This window comes from Anabrus simplex, chromosome 4 (assembly GCF_040414725.1).
Source record: "Anabrus simplex isolate iqAnaSimp1 chromosome 4, ASM4041472v1, whole genome shotgun sequence".
NCBI lineage: Eukaryota > Metazoa > Arthropoda > Insecta > Orthoptera > Tettigoniidae > Anabrus > Anabrus simplex.
In genome coordinates this window covers 226,183,151-226,204,989 of record NC_090268.1, presented here as the reverse complement: position 1 = coordinate 226,204,989, position 21,839 = coordinate 226,183,151, and the positions used below count along the sequence as shown (strand labels likewise).

Sequence of the window (21,839 nt, the reverse complement as noted above, 5' to 3'; positions counted from 1 at the left end):
TTTTCTTGCTTAGCATGTCTTCCAGCCTGTTATGAAGAAAACATTGTGAATTTCCACAGATTTGTTGTTGGTTTGCACCAAAGAAATTCAGAAGACCAGGTGTATTTGTTTTACTTACTTACTTACTTACTCCATGGCTCTACAGTCCTTTAAGGACCTTGGCCTCCTTGATCACAGCTATCCAGTTGTCCTGGTCTTCAGCACGCCTACGCCACCTCCTGACTCCAATGGTCCTCAGATCAGTTTCCACATCCTCCAGCCATCTCATCCGGAGCCGACCTCTCCTTCTCCTGCCCCCAAGGAGACCTGTCATTGCCTTCCTTGGAAGTCTTCTCTCTTCCATCCATTACACATGCCCCAGCCATCCAATTCGTTTCATTTTGACTGAGGTCACCAAGTCTGGCTCCTTATACAAAAAACTTATTTCTTTATTTGTTCTAATTCTCCATAAATCTCCCTCCTTTACCGGTCCAAATATCTTCCTCAGTACTTTCCTTTCCCACACATTTAATCTCCTATCTGTAGTCTCAGTCAATACCCATGCTTCACTCCCATATATAAATACTGGTTTAATTATTGTTTTGTAGAGAGTCAGTTTCAATTTTCTGTTTAAGTTTTTACTGCTCAGAAGAGGGTACAGTGCTGTGTAGGATCTGTTGGCAGTCTTAATGCGATTTCCAATACCTGTCTCAACTTTATTTTCTGATGTTATTACTGAGCCAACATATGTGAAGCTATCTACTGCTTCAAAGGTGTAGTCATACACTTGGAGTTTTTTTGGTGTTCCTTCCACTTCTCTCAGTTACCATATACCGTATTTACGGGAATAATACCCGCACATTTTTTTAAAAAAAATTGGGGCATGAAATTGGGGCGCGGGTTTTATTTGCGTCAATGTTGGCATTATTTTTTCTAAATCAGCCTTCCTAAATTTAGGGTGTGGATTATTCGGTGGCAGGTATTATTCGCGTAAATATGGTGGCGGGGATTTACGCGAATAATACCTGCACATTTTTTTTTTAATTTGAGGCACGAAATTGGGATGTGGTTTTTTGCATCAAAGTTGGCTTTTTTTTTTCTTCAAAATAAGCCTACCTAAAGTTAGGGTGCGGGGATTATTCGCGTAAATACGGTATTTAGATTTAGCCTCACTTATCTCCAAACCCAAAGTCCCAGCTGCATCTTTCAGCTCCCTTAAGGCAGTTGTAAGTGCCTCATTACTTTTAGCAGATATCGCCTCATCATCTGAATAAGCCAAGACTTGGATCAGTCTGTTGTAAATATTACCACACAGATTAGTAGTTATTGATCTTACAGACTTCTCCAGCACTATATTAAATAACACTGGTGGTAAGGGATCTCCTTGCCTTAGGCCTTCTTCGGTTCTGGAAGATCTTGACAGACTTCCCTGCACTTTTACCTGACTTCTGCTGTTCTCCAGGGTCATCTTAGTCAATTTTATTAATTTCTGTAGAAATTTAAACTTCTTCATTGTTTCCCATAATGTCGATCTTGTTACTTTATCATAGGCTTGTTTAAAATCTATATGAAGATGACCGAGCTCAATAGCTGCAGTCGCTTAAGTGCGGCCAGTATCCAGTATTTGGAAGATAGTAGTTTCGAACCCCACTGTCGGCAGCCCTGAAAATGGTTTTCCGTGGTTTCCCATTTTCACACCAGGCTGCACCTTAATTAAGGCCACGTCCGCTTCCTTCCTACTCCTAGCCCTTTCCCGTCCCATTGTCGCCATAAGACCTATCTGTGTCTGTGCGACGTAAAGCAACTAGCCAAAAAAAAGACATCCTAGTCGAACGTTGTATTCATATGTCTTTTCTTGAGTCATTCTCATAGTGAAAATATGGTCCATCGTTGATCTTCCAGGTCTGAAACCATCTTGCTACTTCCTTATAATTCTTTCTGCTCTATTACTCTCTTTGTTATGGCTGTAGACAGGATTTTGTACACTATACTCAGTATGGATATACCTCGATAATTCTTGCAATGCATGCTTGACCCCTTCTTATGTATAGGGCATATATTTGCTAGTGTCCAGTCCTCTGGCATTTTGCCCGTTTCCCATACCTTTTTTAATCATCTCATGTATTCTCCTCACCAACACTTCTCCAAATTTTACCATTTCTGCCATTATGAGGTCATTCCCTGGGGCTTTACTGTTCTTCAATTGTTTTATAATTTCTCTTATTTCTTCAGTTGATGGTGATCCCATATCGTCTTCCTCCTCATCTCCATTCTCCTCATTCCTCTCTTCCCCCTCACATTCATCTCCACATTGCCCCTTTTCATCTCTCTCTGAAGTTTCCATACAACATGCTCCTTCTCTTTCTTCATTTATTGGTCTGACAGAAAGTAATATTTCGAAATGTTTTGCCCATTTTTCCAGAATTCGTTCTTTCCCAACAATTAGTCTGTCAGTCTGATCCTTAAGCATATTCACTCTAGGTTAATATCGCTTCTTTACTTGCCCAACCCCATGGAAGAATTTTCTACCTTGTTTGTTTTCAAAATTCTTCTGCATTTCTTCCACACACTCCCTTTCTTCTATTCTTTTCTTGTTCCTTATCAATGTCTTTGCTATTCTCCGTTTCTCTTTAAAAACTGCCATATTATTTCGAGTGGGTCTCTGTAGCATTCTTTGTCGGGCCAGATTTCTCTCTTCCAGAACCTTACCCACTTCTTTGTCATTGAGCAAAATGTAGTGCTCTAGATCTGCCACCCTGATTGTCTTCCATCTTATCTCTTGTAATGTTGCCACATCTGTCTGATATTTCTCCTCCAGTTTTCTACTAGCCCCAGCCTGAAAGATACTTCTCACATTCCATGTTCCAGTATATCCATATTGTTGCCATTTGGCGCACTTTATGTTGTATGTATGTTGGGTATTCAGCCCGAAGGCTGGTTTGATCCTCTGCAGCTCCGCCAACAGCTGTCATAAATAGCCTAGGCGTCACTGAAGAGGCGTACTAGGGAAATGAGGAGTGAGGTAGTTTCCCGTTGCTTTCCTCGTGGCGCACTTTAGTCTTCTACAATTCCCCCCTTTCCTTCCCATCCCTCTTTTACATCTACACACCCTGCGGGTGGGGGATGCACATGTAGAATACACCCGAGGTATCCCCTGCCTGTTGTAAGAGGCGACTAAAAGGGGCGACCAAGGGATGATCAAATTAGAACCATGAAACTACTTATGATTAGTACCACTACGCGGGGAACACCATGGGTCGCTTTTACTTGCAAGTAGTACCACTCTGTTAGGTACTCAATAGTTTTGTGATTCGTAGCAGTCCAGCGGGGTACACTGTGGGTTTCCAGTACCCGTGAGTCGTACCCTTGTGAACAACACCACGGGTCTGGGCATTGCCTCTGGTTAGTAACACAATACAAGCGACACCGTGGGTCTTCGTTGCCTATGTTTAGTACCCCAATTTGGCAGGTTTGATCCAATCTCAGTCCGGTGGTGTTTGAAGGTGCTCAAATACGTCAGCCTCGTGTCAGTAGATTTACTGGCACATAAAAGAACTCCTGCATGACTAAATTCCGGCACCTTGGCGTCTCCAAAAACTGCAAAAGTAGTTAGTGGGGCTTAAAGCCAATAACATTATAATATTGTATCGTGTGTTTATAGAAGACTTTTCACATGAGTGTAGTTTGTAGTTGTGCCATTTTCTATAGTTGCTGATTTCTCAGTCAGACCTTTCTTATTTATCATTCTGCTGTGTGTAGGCCCTGCGTATATGGGTCTTTTGTTGAAAACACCTTTGGTTGCCTGGTACGCCATTTCCATTTTGTAGTTCTGTGATACGAAAGCTTCTTTCCAGGATATGTTTGATTTTATCTACTTGCCTAGGTTTTAAAATGTCTCTGCCTCCTTGATTTTCCTTTGCCCTACCTCTGTATCTCTAGATACTGTGCTTTCTTGATGGTCATTGCACCTTTCCAGCTTGTGTCTTGAGATGGTTGATTTGTTTTGCAGCTGATCATAGGGAATCCAAAAGCTTTGTGACATCTGCAAAGGCAAGACATCAGATTCATGCTTCCGTAGGCCAGTCTGAGCCTGTTTTAAACACCTTCGTTACTCTTTTTTTTGTGCCAGTGATAGATGACTTTTGATTATGCAGATGAGTGGAGGCAAGAGTCCATCTGCCTGCCAGTCCCCTTGTTGATTTTGCTAATAAGACTATTATTATTATTCCACTCAATTTTTCAGTCACCTATAATGTATGAACGAAGTGAGTTGCTGCAGAACTGAAGCTCTTAAATAATAGTACAACAGTGAGGGAAGGGTAAAAGGAGGAAGTGATGTGTGGAATAAGGAATTTGTGTTATACTGCACGTGGTTTATGGCAATGTACTCTCATGATTCTAATGTACTTATATTTCTTTGTAGTGGGCTAATGAGTTTGCATCACAACTTTTGGCAATTCACAATGAAGAAGTGGCAAAGCGGAAAGAATTCCAGACGCAATTTGAAGGCCATTTCCTCAATACCCTGTTCCCTGGCATGGAGGATTGTCCACCACCTTATGCCACTCAAGCTCCATCATTATTTGATTCCAAACTTCCAAAGGTGAGTATTACATTAAATTAAATTGACTGATGTATGATGATTGTGGGTGTGTCAATCAGTCTCTGGATCCTCCAAGATCTATCCAACGTTACCTATGTGGTAATTTTTGAAGGATTGGATTTTTGAAGGGTAGAAAAGAGTTTGTTCGGCACTCCACATCGTAACCTGTCAGCATGTAAAAGATCTCTGGTGATACGTTCGGTATTTACCGTCCAAAATTGATTAAAACTTGGCTGATCACCGAATAGAGGTCTGTTTATCCTGCCATCTGGTAGAGTGAAGCAGATACGCCATCAGGCATCCTAAATAGTGTTAAATCAAAAAGCCTCTCATTGTTATTATTGTTGCCAAGCTTAGTAGTTCAGGTGGTAGGACACTGGCCTAATGAGCTAAAGTTGATTGGTTTGATCCTGCAATCCAGTGGTATTTGAAGGTGCTAAATTAAGTCAGCCTCATGTCGGTAGATTTACTAGCACGTTAAAGAAGTCCTGCAGGACATATTTCCAGCACAACAGTGTGTCTGTAAAACTAAAAGTTGTAACCTTTAATGGGCGATTAACACATAAGATTATTAAGGGAAGAAATTTAAAATATGCAAAGTATGTATTTTCAAAATACAGTAGAAGTCCGCTATAGCGAGTACGGCATATAACGAGAACTCCGTTATAGCGACTACATTTTTCTGTCCCTTCAAAATTCCTATATTAAACTGTGTATCGTCCTTCGGTTACAGCGAGAACCCCATCAGTGGCGCATCCGTTATTACGAGCGATTAAGCGCGCATGATTTTTTCCGTTGCCGATATTTATGCACCCCAGCGATGATATTGCATGCGATCGATTACCTTCGGCATCGTATCCTCGCTATGTGCACTAGCAATTTCTCTCGTCGACATTCGAAGGCGATGTCGGAGTCGATTAGTAATATCCGTCGACAGTTGTTCCGTAAAGAAAATTCGAAATGAAAGAGAACATATTTTCGTAATAAGTGCGTAAATAACATGTCCGATAATGGTTGTTAACTCGTTAAAACTAAGGCTGACTAAACGACCGCATAATTTTGAGGCTCAATACTGCAATTAAGTAAGAATGGGATACACCTTGAGATATGGCAGAGTGCTTAATTGATTTCAGAGGTTAGTTTATATTTTGTCGCGTCTGGTTAAATTACGGAAAGGCTATTATGAAAATTTATAGCGAGAAAGGTATAATTTCTCTACTGGCGCTTGAACTGTGTTTTCATCATACGTATAGTACGGTTAAGTTAGGATACGTGACGCTGTTTGAATAAGAAAACTGAAACGTTTGCAACAAAATGCTATCGATCATCTTCGGTATGGTACAGTTTTCTCACTTTGTGCATTTGCGAACTCTCTTGTTGACATTCAAAAGCGATGTTGGAGTTTATTAGTAATACCCATTGACTGCTGTTCTCTAAAGAAAATTCGAAATGAAAGAGGAAAACACCTTTTCTTAATAAATGCGTAAATAACGTGGCCGATAACAGTTGTTAACTCGTTAAAAATAAAGACTGAAGTAAACGATATCTTAATTTTAATGTTATATACGGAAATTAAGTAAGCATGTGATACACCTCAAGATATGGCAGAGTACATCACTGATTTCAGAGGATATTTCATATCTTGTCGCGTCTAGTTGCGACTATTTACATGTAAATTTTTCGCGACGAGGTTATTTCTCTACATGAGTTTCAAATATGTTTTCACGATAGGCTACATATACGGTTGGGTTAGGTGATGCTGTTTGAAGAAGAAAGCTGAGGTGTTTGCCACAGAAATCTCTGGAGTGATACCGTATTTCTCCGAATCCAAGACTTTTTTCTCTCAGAATCTCATGCGAAAACTCAAGGGTTGTTGGATTCGCGGCCTAACAGTAAGTTAATGGATACCACTGGCAACTGCCGCGGTAACCACACTGCTTCTTTTCACACGCGCACAGAACTCGTTGACAATAAACGACCGCCTCTTTCACCACACATCGTTAGCCGCGACAACCGGTTGTACAGAGCCTGTGTGTTTCTCAAATCTGCAGAATGACATCAAAGCATGAGACCCTTCGAATTCTTAGAAAAGCCATGGCTACTCAGTGGCAGAGTCATAACTTGACGCTTAGTAAAATTAAGGTTTATAGACAGCAGGAATATTTTCGTGATGGATAGCCGTATTGTAAAGAAACGTGGAAAAGGTATTGCCGGCAAATTATCAACGGGTTCTAGTCGATATTATGATGCCAGTTATAAGTTAATGTTTATTAAACACACGGAAATGTAGAATAATTGTGCAGCCGCAAGAAAATACGGCTTAGGCCTAACTGAAACCAATATTTGGCGTTAGCGTGAAGACAAAGAGCTAAAAAAATGCGCACTGTACAAAAAATGCATTCAGTGGCCCACAGCAAGGACGCTTTAAAGAAGTCGAAGATGAAATTGTGAGGTATGTGCACGAAAAACGCAAGGGCGGAATGGCCATACCGTGGCGCAATAAACTCGTTCGTTGACTTTCAACATTCGCGATTAGGCCAGTACATTGCTAGCCGCTGAATTTGGCCGAACCCGACAGGCGAGACGTGCGTGTAGCGGCAGCCGGTTATATCTGACGCTGCGTAAAAGTAACAGTTTTATAGATAGCAAGAATAATTTCCTGATGGATCGTTGTATTGTAGAGATGCATGGAATAGGTATTGCCGGAAAATTTTCAACGAGTTCTCTTCGGTATTATGATGCCAATGTTGAGTTAATGGTCCTTACACCCGCGGAAATAAATAATTGTGCAGCCGCCAAAAATAAAGAAATACGGCGTGACGAAAGTCAATGTTCAGCGCCAAAAAATAGTCTAAAAATGCGTAGGCCTACTGTAAGACAAGGCATTCATATGATTTTACAAACTTCTTTTTAAGCCTGATTTAAATTTTTTGAAGGAAAAAGTGGGGTTCATCTTGGATTCGGAGATATACGGTACTATATTTTTTTCAGAATGAAATTAAACACACACTTTCACGTTGTATTGGATTACGAAAAATAACAAACAAGTAAGCCGTAGTGTGGATATCATCTACGGAAATGCAAGTTTTGAACAAACTGATTGCCTTTTCATGCTGATTTTAAAGTGCATGAAGGGTTTTCCGACTTTTATACAAAAATCGGATATAACGACAATCCGTTATAGTGAGTAAATTTTTCGCTGTTATGAATTCTCGCTATAACGGACTTCTACTGTACATCACAACATAAAATATTAAAGCAGGGTTAAGTATCATTACAACTACTGATCGGATAAGGAAAATAGCATGGAACGCTGCAAGGTAGTGTAACGTATGTTCTTTTATAGCTAAAGATAGCTAACGTAATTTCTCTAGGAGAACAACATTTATTTTAATAAACATTCAAAACACAAGAAAATCTTTTTTTTTTGCTGTTGGCTTTATGTCGCACTGACACAGATAGGTCTTATGGCGACGGTGGAATAGGTAAGGCTTAGGAGTTGGAAGGAAGCGGCCGTGGCCTTAATTAAGGTACAGGCCCAGCATTTGCCTGGTGTGAAAATGGGAAACCACGGAAAACCATCTTCAGGGCTGCCGACAGTGGGATTCGAACCCACTATCTCCTGAATGCAAGCTCACAGCCGCGCCCCTCTAACCGCCTGGCCAACTCGCCCGGTAAATCTTGATAGAACTCTAATAGCATAATAGAAATGAAACAAATTATGTACTTTGTCATACCTTGAGACATGCATAGTGCGCTAAAAGAAAGTTTCACATATTACAAGTTCTTTGGCACTAAATTTAAACATATCGAAACCTATTTCGACAATATACATCGATTAATCTTAAGGCTACACAAACCAAAGTCATTATGTAATTTTACACTGACTTGGCAGTAAAAGGAATTGCATCATCGCTGAAACACTTCATGTCGATGATGCAAGGTAATAATTACATGAGTTGGGTTAAGGGAGGCTAAAAGATGGCAAACCAGATGGATAAATTCAGACAAGTGAAAAGATTTTTAAAAATGAACGTTTGCCTTGAACAGAGATGTGAATGGTCTTAGCAGAGAAGCTAAGTCCTGATCTTAGCAGAGAAGCTAAGTCATGGTGACATAAAAAATTAGTGATGAACATGAGATCCAGGGGCTATCCCCTGCATAGTTAAAGTAATTCTACATTTAAATCTTAAGTTACAACCAAAAGGGAAAGAACAGTGCTTACCCTGAGACAGCCAGTTTCTCAATGGAGACCACGGTACGAGTACTTCTGCTCGCTAAGGTGATCGGACAATAAAGGCACGGATGCTTCGCACCTCCCACCAAAGGAGCGGGGAAGTTTCGAGGAACAGGAAATGTTGCAGGCACAAAAGGAAAATAGTCAAAATGCAGAATTCACTTTTGGATCTAACATTCATCAATTAAAAACATTGTTATTCTGACCAATGAAAGGTCTCTTCTTTCTTTGCTGATACAATGAGAATAAGTGTTCTAGGCTTATGAAACTAGAAGCAACTCTTACCAGACTACACTGTGTTCCGTAAGTCCAAATCAACAGATTAGTGATGGGTCGAACTAGCTCTTTCGAGGGAGCTAGCTCATTCGCTCCCGCTCCCAGCTGAGAGTCATTCAAAAGAATCGACTCTTGGGAGCAGGAAGGTTGGAGCGAGTCAAGGAAGTCAGGCCACTCTCTGCCTCCAGGTTCATTTGTTCATTCATTCATCCGGTTTAGGGTAGGCGGCTCTTTATGACTTCCGGGAACAAATGAGATATCGCAAATAGTTTACATTTCCCACAACAGATAGCAACACAATGTCCAGTTTATCATGCTACTCTTGGAATGAAACAAATGAACAATTAATATATACACTCCTGGCAACATTGGCAATTAATCCAATGATTTATATAGAGTAACCAAGAAATGTATCACAAATATACAGTATTAATGGATGACATCTAATATTACTTTGCCTAAATTCCATTCTTCTTAAATTATATCTTTCAAGGCCGAATGCACCGTACAAGATGTATATTCGAGATATTGACATTACTTACACGTTAATAAATTATTTTTAAATATAATGTGATGTAAGTTACTATAGTAGATACTAAGGCATGAGTTGTTTATTAATTAGAGCCCAAAATAGTGTTATTTTACAGTTTACAGACTGCTCATGACTCACGTTTTTATTTGAAGGAACGAGGTAGCACGAAATAGTTCATGTTTCTCACAACAGATGGCAACACATGTCCAGTTTGGCAAGCTACTCTTGGAATGAAACAATAATTAATATATGCACTGCTGGCAAAATTGGCAAATAATCCAATGATAAAGATTTATATACAATAACGAAGAAATGTATCACAAATATACATTATTAATGGGTGACATCTAATATTACTTTGCCTAAGTTCCATTCTGCTTAAAATGATGTCTTTCAAGATTGCATGCACCGTTCGAGTAGTGGCACTACTTCCATTCGGTCGCATTAATCTACTGGAATTTTTTCCAGATGAGCATGAGACGAGTCTCCATTCCCGTTCACAAAGTTCACATTTCACTCAACAGATGACATCAGAATATTCTGTTTCGACTGAAGATACAGAAAGTTTCTCGTTTCACTCTCCACGTTGGAACAACAGATTCTTTCATGCAATAACGCAACTTAGGAAACATGCTGATTAAATGCGATTGTTAACGAAAATAATGGAAAACGCTATCAGCATAAATGTACTGTACATATAACCACGTATAGCATCTATACCACATACTGTATGTTTTTTTTTGCGTACAGTATGTTACACACTCTTCTAATATTTTTTCAAGAACAGTTACACCGTAGGAGATGTATATGTTTAATATATTGGCACTCCTTACACGATTACACTACTTCTTCTTTTTCTACCACTTTTCCTACACTTGTGGGGTCGTGAGTGCGAAGTGCTTCACATATGTGGATTTGGCCCTGTTTTATGGCTGGATGTCCTTCCTGACGCCAACCCTATGTGGAGGGATGTAATCACTATTGCGTATTTCTGTGGTGATTGGCAGTGGGGTGTGTTTTCTGAATATGAATAGGAAAGTGTTGGGACAAACACAGACACCCAGTTCCCGAGCCAAAAGAATAATCAGAAGAGATTAAAATCTCCGACTCTGCTGGGAATCGAATCTGGAACCCTCTGCACTGAAGGCCTCAAAGCTGACCATCCAGCTAAGGAGTCGGGCTCCTTACACAACTTCATGTTGATAATTATGGTATTCCAAAATATACTGCGGTATACACATTGGCATGAGTTATTTAGCCTATGTTTTAAAGCCAAAACTAGCGTTATTTTATATTTTCCTTATTTAGATTTAAAACTATGTTTATTTCATTTTATTTTGTCAGGTAGCAGGCTGCCAGAACTATGGCACAAATAACATACATGGCAGACAGACCACAACCACTGTTGGACTGAGTGCGGGAAGAGGCTAGTCTGGGTAGTCTATAAAAAAAGAAAGCGGCATCTGTATGTGACGTGATTATCTGAAGCATGGTATTGGCTAGAAATGAACGAGAGTTGATGTAACGAGCTAGCTCGCTCTTGGAGTCGCAGTTGATAAGAGTTGGCTCCTAAATAAACGACTAGCTCTCAAGGAGCAAGGAGGGAGTTAGCTCATACTAGAGTCGACTCCTAATTCAATGACTAGCTCTCAAGGAGCAAGGAGGGAGCTAGCTTCTTCAAGAGTCGACTCTCAATGAGAGAGCTAGCTCTCTCCAATGAGTCGTTCAAAAAGAGTCGGTTTGTTCATGAACGGCCCATCACTACAACAGATAAATTTTGTTCAAGATCGAAGTAAATTTTCATTATACAATCAAATGAGCAGGATCCTTTTTTTTTTTAAACAGTCAAATTAAAATATTCTGAAAGTGCAAAAATCTAATCCAACAGAATAAAATTTTATACAAAATCGAAATAAATTTTTTTATACACTAAAATGAGAGTCCCAATGAATTCCCACTGCTGTCTTCCCGCAGTTATGAAAGTAATTATTTGCATGTAAAAACAATTGCGTTCTTACCGTCATCACCACTAAAATGTAGTTGTGGTACCAGCAAGCCTGCCTCTTGCCCAGAAGCCTCGTGTTCAATACCTGTCCAGGTCAGGGATTTTTACCTGGATCTGAGGGTTGGTTCAACGTCCACTCAGCTAAGTGAGAACAATTTGAGAGCAATCTGACAGCGAGATCATGACTTGGTCGTGAAAACGAAGAATAGCCGTAGATATAATTCATCTTCCTGAACACGCTTTGTCAGCAGGCCATCAGGCTAAGCAGCTGTTGTTTGGTAGGCCAAGGCCTGTCAGTGCTGTAGTGCTATGGGGTTTGTTGTGGTTTTTAAAATAATAATAATATTATTATTATTATTATTATTATTATTATTATTATTATTATTATTATTATTATTATTATTATTATTATTATTATTATTATTATTTAATAGCTCTTCCTCTGATTCAAATGAAATACAGTACTTATGTAGTGTTTCCAACAATTTTTCTGTTGGTAGCATCTAGTGGTACTTCCTGTATTCTTGGCTCTCTTTTTATTGAGCTTCTCCTACTCTACAAATACAAAGTTATCAGTAAAAGTATTCAATGATGTTGTGTGCAATTAATGTGACTCTTTGGAGCTAATCAAATTAATGTTTTCAGTGGCCCTGTGGACCTCCACCACAATGAAAAGTCAGAGAAGTAAACAAAAGTCTTAAGTTTATAATAATTTATGAAAGTCATGAAAATACAGTCCCAGTACACATGCTGTCGTCACACTGGACAGGGAAAAAAAAACCACACACACACACACTTAACTATTTACGTGAGGCAAAGATAGGGCCCACAAATTAATAAATAAATAAATAAATAAATAAATGAATAAATACATAAATAAATAAATAAATGTCACAAGTTGCCTATCATCATAGCAAATGTACTACAATAGTATCTAAATACCTGGCCATTAGAACATACATATCAGGATATGGTTTGTGCATTGTAGTTTTGAGGTATCTTCCTGACCACTTGGCCTGGGTTTACTTTCTTGCCCTGCTGTGAGTGAAAAACTCATTTGAGAGCTTAGACCAGGGTGTACTCAGCATCTACTAACACATTTCAAAAGAGATCACGGGTTATAATTCCAGTCCCAGCCAACCTGCAAGTAGTTTTCTATGATTGCTGGTAGCTCCCTGTAATTTCTTCTATGATATGTGTGTGTATTTTTATCCCCTCTATTGTCTGTTTTTCCTTCCCCTGAAATCAACCAGTTTGGTACCATTTTGTGTATTTACAGCTGTCTATAGAAGACCTGGAGCAGTTGCGTAGTGAGCTGCCCGAGTTCAACATGACTGTCTCTCTTCCTGACCTGGGAGCTATCACACAGTTCTTCCTCGTCAGATCCATTTCTGGAACTTCAAAGACTGAAAAGGATGCTGCAGTTGCAAGTACCCATACAATGGTTAGTAATGTCACTTTGGTGTAGGGGATTTGAATGACTTCTTTCATAAAGATGAATGATTCCATATTTAAAAGGATTTCAACATACAGTATTTCTTTCACCCAGCTGGTTATTATCTATGTATCTATCTATCTAATGGTAGCACATATGTACAGATGAACCTTTAAACATATAGTACAACTCCTTTTTTAACATTACTCCTTGTAACGAAACCCCAATTTTAGCGAACAGTTTTGGAAGTCCGGGGAAAATGCTGTTTAAACCTGCTTTTAATTAATTCCACTTTGCAGAAAACTACACTTTAGAGGAACAGATTTTGCATTAATTTCAAAACCTGTATATTTTTGTAATGAAAATTTGTGAGTGATATAAATAATCGATTATGCTCTTCCATATATTGGTATATCGAACATGACTATTGACTTCTAAAGGCATTAATGTTCATTATCTCAATTGGCTGAATAGTGTATAGGGAGTGGCGCCCCTGCATATGAGAGTCCCAGAGCTCACTGACCCAATGTGTAACATCTGGTATGGGTCCTAGCTCAGGGTTACGATTGAAGACCTCAACGGCATCTTCGGCGGAGAAGGTGGACTTCGGTATGATGGAGATGGTGTAAGTGCAAACCTGTAGCATCTGTACTCCAGAGGAGCGGCTATGAAAGGTGTCTGCCTCCATGTTTGGGGGGGGGCTTAATTTTGAACATGGCAGTAGGTTAAAATGCCTTTGGGTATGGCGAGCCCATCATAACAATAGCCTATATGGATAAAGCAAGATAGGGTGCCTCGGAAAATTTTAGGGCGTCCCCTACCGCAGAAAGTGGAGAAGAACCATATTTGCCCCTACCCAGTTACAGATGGATAAAGGGAAATGATGATGAGTGTGTCATCACCAGCCAACAAAATCCAAACCTGCTCAGGTGATATGCTGAGCAGGATGATTTGGGCACTAGGCCGCTGTTTATATTTGTACCAATGGAAAGACAATGACATGCGTTATGTGGAACTTATGCATAATATAACAGGATGTCCACCAGTATGAAAGACCAGGGAAACAAGGAAATGTCAGGGTTTTGGTAAATTACAGGAAAACCAGTAAATGTCAGGGAATTCAGAAAAAAGTCTGGAAATTTATTCTTCTGCCAGATAAAATGGACATACCACATTTTTTTCCAGTTTTTATAACCTGAATCTAGGGCATGTCTTTTATGCCAGGAAATTGTAAAGAAAACTTAATAAACAGAAAAAAACAAATGTGATATCAAATGTGAAGTACCGTATTTCACGGCATAATCGTCGCACTTTTTATACCAAAATTTTCGAAAAAATTGTAGGGTGCGACCATTATACGATGAATATTTAATACCAGTATTTGTATTACTCAAAAATGTATTTATAACTAAATTGTATTTGATACAAATTTAAGATGCACGTAATACTCGCGTTTATACATCAAAATAATTAAAATAGTCTAAAACAAAATTCATAATTTTTCGCAACAATTCGGCGAACGTTTTTCCAACCTGAAAATAAAAATGAACGTATTAAGTTAATTTGTCATTAATTTGGGTATTAAAGTTAAAATATTACACTTGCAAAAAATTATCGCTTTGTTGTGAAATGCGGACTTACCGGTACGCAATTTATTCCAAATCTTCGGTGTCGCTATCGCAGGTTTCGCTATCTGATGCGCCGTCCTCGCCTCTGTTAATACCAGTATCCGATTCTTCGTCTCCCTGCCACACTGCGTCAACTTCGGAACCGTCTAGTGCATTCGAAATCCCAGTCCTTTTGAAGCTCTTGGAGACTAGTTCAGGTGGTATAAGATCCCAACTCTTCTTCACCCACGAGCATAACAGGTCCAAGGGTGGACGCCTGATATTTCCGGCGGGCGTCAATTGCTGATCGCCGCTCATCATCCACTCGTTGTAAAATCGACGTAAATGGTCTTTAAAGGGTTTATTAACACATACGTCTAGTGGCTGCAAAGCAGATGTTAGGCCACCAGGAATGACTATCTGTCGTGTCTTATTTGTAGTGAGAATTTGCTTCACTTCGTTCACGAGGTGACCTCGGAAACTATCTAAAACAAGCAGAGCTGGTTGTTTTAGTAGTGCACCAGGTCTTCTATTCCACACAGTTTTAACCCAGTCCAGCATGAGTTCTACGTCCATCCAACCCTTTGGTTGCACTCGTACATGAATTCCACGGGGAAACTGTATATTCTTAGGCATCGTTTTCCTCTTGAAAATGATGTAAGGCGGCAACTTTCTCCCGTCAGCTGTAATGGCTAGCATTGCCGTGCATCGCAACTTCTCAGTACCGCTGGTTTTCATTAATACACTCCGTGATCCTTTTAGCGCAATAGTGCTGTTGCGAGGCATATCAAAAAAGATTGGAGTCTGATCGGCATTACCGATTTGAGAAAGCAAGTACGAAGTTTCCTTGCGCAAACGTATGACAAATCGGTGAAAATTTACAATCTTGTCCGTGTAATCAGCAGGCAACTTTTGGCTTAGTGTTGTTCTCCTTTGCACTGACAGATTGTGTCGTCGCATGAACCCCTTAATCCACCCACGAGTCGCCTTAAACTGAGTTACCGGTATGTTGTGTTTGCGCGCTACCTCCTGTCCCTTAATTTGTAACATTTCATATGATACACTGCAGCCATTGTTACGTATTTCACTGACGTACCTAAACACTTCTTCGTCAATTATAGGAAATTTCCCTGTTTTAGGACCTCTAAACGCGCGTCTAGAAGGGTTTGTGCTTTTTAGCTTGTTTTTTACTTTCCGCCAGTCACGCACCAACTTTTCACTCACAGAAAATTTTCTTTCTGCAGCTCTGTTCCCGTGCTGTTCAGCGAAGGCAATTACGCTTAGCTTGAAGCCCGCAGAATAGTTTCTATATTTACCCATAATCGCTTATAAATGCTTCACACGTTAATGTTTTGCGATATAAATGACTTTCCGTAATTGTTCACTATTAAAACAAATTATTTCTGCAAACACCCAAAACACAAATTAAAAACTTAAATTCTCACGCACACATGTCTACAGTAATCACGTAAATCTGAAACAAATAAATGCATCTGTGATCTGTCCATTCCAGAGCAGCCAATACTGTTAGGCAGCAAGGAAGCATGCAACAATTTATCAGTTTAGCTCGTTGGTTGCGACACACTACTGCGCTTGCGCAAAGCTCGCAAACCGGAGCTCTAGCTAGCGCGGTGTAGATCTACTGTATAGTTGACTGTATTCCGAGACGTCAGTAACAAACATTCATTTTTTTCAATTTCTTTTAAACATACGGTAATTAGGTTAATATTTCTTCCCAGTTATTGATGATTTTACATTACATTACTGACGAGTTTATAAAATAAAACTTTAATAGCATTGGATACCGGTAATAATTATCTTGACTGCTTGGATAAAAGTTTTCATCCCATGCCCGGACACTTATGACGTAGTAGTAAGATAAGAGTCTAGCGATGACAACTGAGACATCGTAAATAATTCGGCTGAATAATTCCGTGGAAATCTGCGTTATCGTCTTGGATTTCACTTCGTGCGCAATAACACAGGAGCCGGCCCCATGGTGTAGGGGTAGCGTGCTTGCCTCTTACACGGAGACCTCGGGTTCAATTCACGGCCGGGTCAGGGAATTTTACCTGTATCTGAGGGCTGGTTCGAGGTCCATTCAACCTACCTAGCCGGTATTTCCTGGCGACGTTGCCGATAAGCGATAACTTACAGCCTTACGTATTTCAAATGGGAACTCATAATATGTAGGTGGTGAATAAATAGTACACTGTCTCGCGACCACGTTGTCAAACTGCCGATAGCCTACCGGTAAGCATAATATGTAGGTGGTGAATAAATAGTACACTGTCTCGCGACCACGTTGTCAAACTGCCGATAGTCTACCGGTAAGCCATGCGTCGTACATATACCGGTATTATTTATTTATACGTTGTGCAACATGTCGCAAACGTGACTGTGTTGCCAAATTGCCCATAAACCATACACGTATTTAAATTGCGCATTCATGTGCAACTTACGTTGCAGTTCCATTTACCTTTTTAACCAGATTAGTGAACAAAATTTGGACGTGCGACGATTATGTAATTAAAGGTTTAAAGTCCGATTTTTGTATTGAAAATAAAGGATGCGACGATTACGCGGTGGCGACGATGATGCCGTGAAATACGGTAACCGATAGCATCAGTAGCTATGTGGATAGCTTATAGCAGGCAGTAGCGACTACAGTCGATCGAATTTGTAATGTTTTGTTCTGCTTACTATTGAATATTCTGTGTTGTTGGGGAGTAGCGAGCTTGTGCACCGCTCGACTACGTCCTCTGTGAGAAAGCTGCGAGAAGTAAACAAACGACAGTCATTCCGCGCGTATGTGTTTGTCTCGAAAGTGGGTAAAGTGAGTTGGACTATTGATCTTGTAATTCCTTCAGCAATAAAGTGGCCTTTCTCTTCGTTTTTTTTTGCAAAGAATTTTCTACTTCTGATACTTCAGATTTCTCCTTTAGATTTTGAACATACAAAGCATGAGCATTCCTTGCACCATGGAACATGTTCTTATTAATGAAGACCTTTTCAACTCCACCAAGGTTGAAATAACATCATATATTTTTCTATGTGCTACTAGGTATTTTTGTAGCACATTCTCTATTATTATTATTATTATTATTATTATTATTATTATTTCTTCTTCTTTCTTCTTCTTCTATCGATTTTGGCCAGCTGTGGACCACGTAAATAACTCCTCATAATTTAAACTTTCTTTGGCGCCAGTACTCCTTCATCCTCCTGCTTGCTGCTTCTTTTCTTTCAGCCGTCCATTGTTGTTTCTTCTTGGTCGCTGTTTCTGGCTCTAGGAAACCCTTAAATGTGTGTAACTTGTTTCTGAAGGTGGTTCTATTGTGGATGTCTTGATGTGTGATGTTCATTTCTTGCAAATCCTTCTTCGTGTTAACAAACCATTTTTCATAAGAGCTGCCTTTCCTATTGGGCTTATTGAAGTGGTTAAAGATTTTCTTGGCAAGTCTGTTATCAGGCATTCTTGAAATATGTCCAAAAAATTTAACTCTTCGCTTTCGAATGACATCTGAAATCCTACTGCACGTTTTATATATTTCTTTGTTACTGCGTAATCGATATGTGTCCGTACATTTCTTTGGACCGAGGATTTTTCTTAGAATCTTTCTTTCCTTCTTCTCGATTTCTTCAATGTCTTTCCTGGTTGTTAATCCCAGGCATTCTGAAGCATATAAGCACTCTGGTTGAATTACTGCCTGATAGTGGCGTAGTTTTGTCCTAATGGAGATCGCTTTCTTGTTATGTGTTTTTTGTAAGGTGGAATGCAAGCTCCATTTTTCTGGCTCTTTCGCGGTTTGCTTCTTTATCAAGCCCATTAGGTTGTATAATCTCACCAAGGTATTTGAATTTAACAACTTTATCTATCTTATCATTGTTTGTTGTTACTATGTATCTTGGGGCTTCTTTAATGTTGGTCATCCTATTAATTCCTGTAAAAGAGGTTTGTAAGATTTAACAACCTTTGTCAGAGGAATTTTCCAATTTACAAAATTTAGGGCAGTCTCAGACATCAGTATCAGGAATCCCAGCAGAAGCTAACGCTCTTTTTACTTCATTTTCCCACATGTTTCCGGTAATGTAGCTCGTGATGAGGGAGATGATCATCTTCTTAAGCCTGCCGTTGTCTAATCTCAGAAGGTGCCCATAAAACTATGTGCCTTTGTCGCATGCTAGTGTTAGCTGTTGGCCTTATGGTGTTGGTGAGACTGACTATTCTTCTTGTGTAACCTTGAAGATGTTTAATTTGTGTGTAATATGTTGGTAGATGGAAACTACGACACTGCTGCAAGCTGCTGTGCCTGTGGAACCCAGCCCTAGCCCAGCACCCAAGGAACAAGACAGGTTAGTGCAGTCTGAAAGCTAAGTGAATTACATTCAAGTGAATACATGTTTCCTCATCTGGGCACACTGTACTTATTTTCGTAATTTACAACACACAGGACAAGTTTCTCTTAGAAATATCCTGAACCCAACGTCTTTTACTGATGTACTGCACAATCTCAACAATCCAGTTGGTCAGCAATCCAGCACATCCTGTGATCTGCCCCTTTTTTTTTTTTTTTTTTCTCCAACCCGACTTAGCATATGTTGTTGAAAGATCTGGATTATAATTTTTCTTTCTATTCTGAAGAGATTACAAGAAAAATCACTCAAAATATCTCATCTCATATAATCATCATCATCCTTGACCATCTCCTGTTGCCCGAGTGTGGTGTACGAGGCCCCTCCATCTTTGTCTGTCCCTGAACCATTGTTCTCTCATAATCTTCTCCCAATCTTGTTCTGTCTCCTCGACATTTTTCTTCACCAGGTCTGTCCATTTTCCTCTGGGTCTGCCCACTAGCCTTTTTCCTTTTACCTCTTTCATATTCTCTTCTTGCAGTCCTGCTTGCACCCATCCTTCTTACATGGCCAAACCACTTCAGTCTTGCTTTCTGCGTCCTCTGTAGTAGAGTCTCCTATTCCCACTTCCTCTCAGACTTTTCCATTCCTGAACTTGTCCTTCCTGGTCTTCTGTATCATGGTGCATAGGAACTTCATTTCTGCAGCTTGGTGTTTTGAGTTGTCTTCTCTCGTTACCATGGTTGTTTTTTAGCTATACGCGAGGATGGGTGTATAATATGATTTATGTAATGTCATCTTTGCTTTTAATGGTACTTGTTTATCCCACAGCAGTTGTCTTGGTGGTAAAATTGAGTTGTCTTGCTAATTCGACTGTCCACCTCGTACTTTGCATGGTTGTCTTTTGATACTATACTACACAATTACTTAAACGTTGGAACACCGTCCAGTTTGATGTCATTTATTCTGATTTGTGGTTTGTCATCTCCCTTCTGTAACTTCATCACCACCGTCTTAGCCTTGTTGATATTTAAGTCATACCTCTTAAAACTCTTGACTCCATTTCTACAGCTTTTTCTCCACATCAATTTCACCCCGGATCACCACATTGTCTGCAAAGATGAAAGCTTGCAATTTCTGCTGCTCCTTCCTTTCTAGAACCTTTATTACGGCATCCATCGGAGTGATAAATAAGAGGGGTGACAAAGAACTGCCTTGCTGCACTCCGCTCTTAGTTTCAAACCATTTGACAGCCTGCAACCCACTTGCACACAACTTCCGGTTTTATCGTACAGCATCTTCCCTTTTGCAATAGGACTGTCACAAACTCCCAGCTCTTTTAGGCATTTCCAGATATGCTCCCATTGTACACTATCATAAGCCTTTTTGATGTCTTAGGAGTAGTAGAAAAAGTGGTTTATTTTCCCAGCATCCTGGCAGCAAAGATAAGGTCTGTAGTTGTTCTTCCAGGCCTTCATGTTCTTCATGTAAGGAAACAAATTACAACTGTCAGCTTTCTTACTGAAAATAATGATGGGATGGCTACTTTCCTTCCTCTGCCCTCTGTGGGTGGTGGACGCAGACGAAGAATACACCCACAGTATCCCCTGCCTGTTGTAAGAGGCGACTAAATGGGGCAACCAAGGGATGATCAAATTAAGATTACTTGTAATTAGTACCATCACGCGGGGAACAGCATGAGTCGCCTTTACTTACGAGTAGTACCACTATGTTAGGTACACAATAGGTTTGTGATTAGTAGCGACAGTGTGTGAATCAGGGTGTGGGTTTTACAGTACCTGTGATTAGTACCACTATATGAGCAACACCGTGGGTCTGCCTTGCCCATTATATGAAGAACACCTTGGTATAGTGAGAGTCCCTGTGATTAGTACACCTGTATGAGGAACACCATAGATTTGTGTTACCTGTAAATGGCACCGCAGTGTGAGAACCACCATAGGACTGCATTACATGCGCATATTAAATTACCTGTGAGTAGTACCATAATGTGTGGAATACCGCAAGTCTACGCTGCTTTTGATTAGTACTGCAACATGACAAATACCATTGTTCTACTTTCCTGGTGATAAGTACCATTCTGAGGGGCCGATGACCTGGATTTTGGACCCCTTTAGACTACAAGCATCATCGATTCAGGGCTGTGCTTTAGAAGCAGTCCCTTGGTCTGTAATAAGATTGTTTGACGCTAGTTTCTTGGAATGTGGGGCATTGCAGGTCGGATCCACATATTGTTTTAAATTCAAATCCATCCATTCATTCTTCGTCATCACGTTTTGAATTCTGATCAGTGGATCATTTTGGACTTTTAACTTGTTATTACATTTCGCCTCATTTTGTACCATTATGGGCCGTTGACCTTGATGTTAGGCCCCTTTAAACAACAAGCACCACCACCACTATCACTTTCTTTCCCTGAAATTCAGTGTGCAATGTTTTGTTTATTCCAGTGTTTTGTAAATATTTGTAATCTGTGTATATTTATTAGTTATTACCCTAAATATTACCAGTATGTACATAAGATACAGTACTGTACATTCAGTACTAAACAATCATCCATTTCCCTTGTCCATCTCATGCCAGGTTGGCATGTTTATGGACCTTTCCGTCTTCCTCTATCCAACCACCATTGTTCCTCCTCAACTATGTTTCAGTCCAGGTTTCTTGATAGTTTTCAGCCATCTTAGTCTTGCCTGGTTTCTTATCATCTTCGGCATCCTTCCCTCTTCTATCCTCCCATCCAAACTATCTAAGTATACCTGTTACCATTCTGTCAGAAAAAAATTCC

General features: G+C 39.9%; 1 protein-coding gene across 3 annotated transcripts in view; it reads left to right on the top strand.

The window, feature by feature from the left end:
• Atg17 (autophagy-related 17) overlaps positions 1 to 21,839 on the top strand; it is a 210,585-nt gene that overhangs the window by 90,472 nt on the left and 98,274 nt on the right. For all 3 annotated transcript variants that reach the window (XM_067145389.2, XM_067145390.2, XM_067145388.2), the window contains exons 9-11: positions 4,403 to 4,582; positions 12,912 to 13,076; positions 18,954 to 19,030. In XM_067145389.2, the coding sequence (XP_067001490.2) occupies positions 4,403 to 4,582; positions 12,912 to 13,076; positions 18,954 to 19,030 (422 nt within the window). The remainder of the gene's footprint in view (positions 1 to 4,402; positions 4,583 to 12,911; positions 13,077 to 18,953; positions 19,031 to 21,839) is intronic.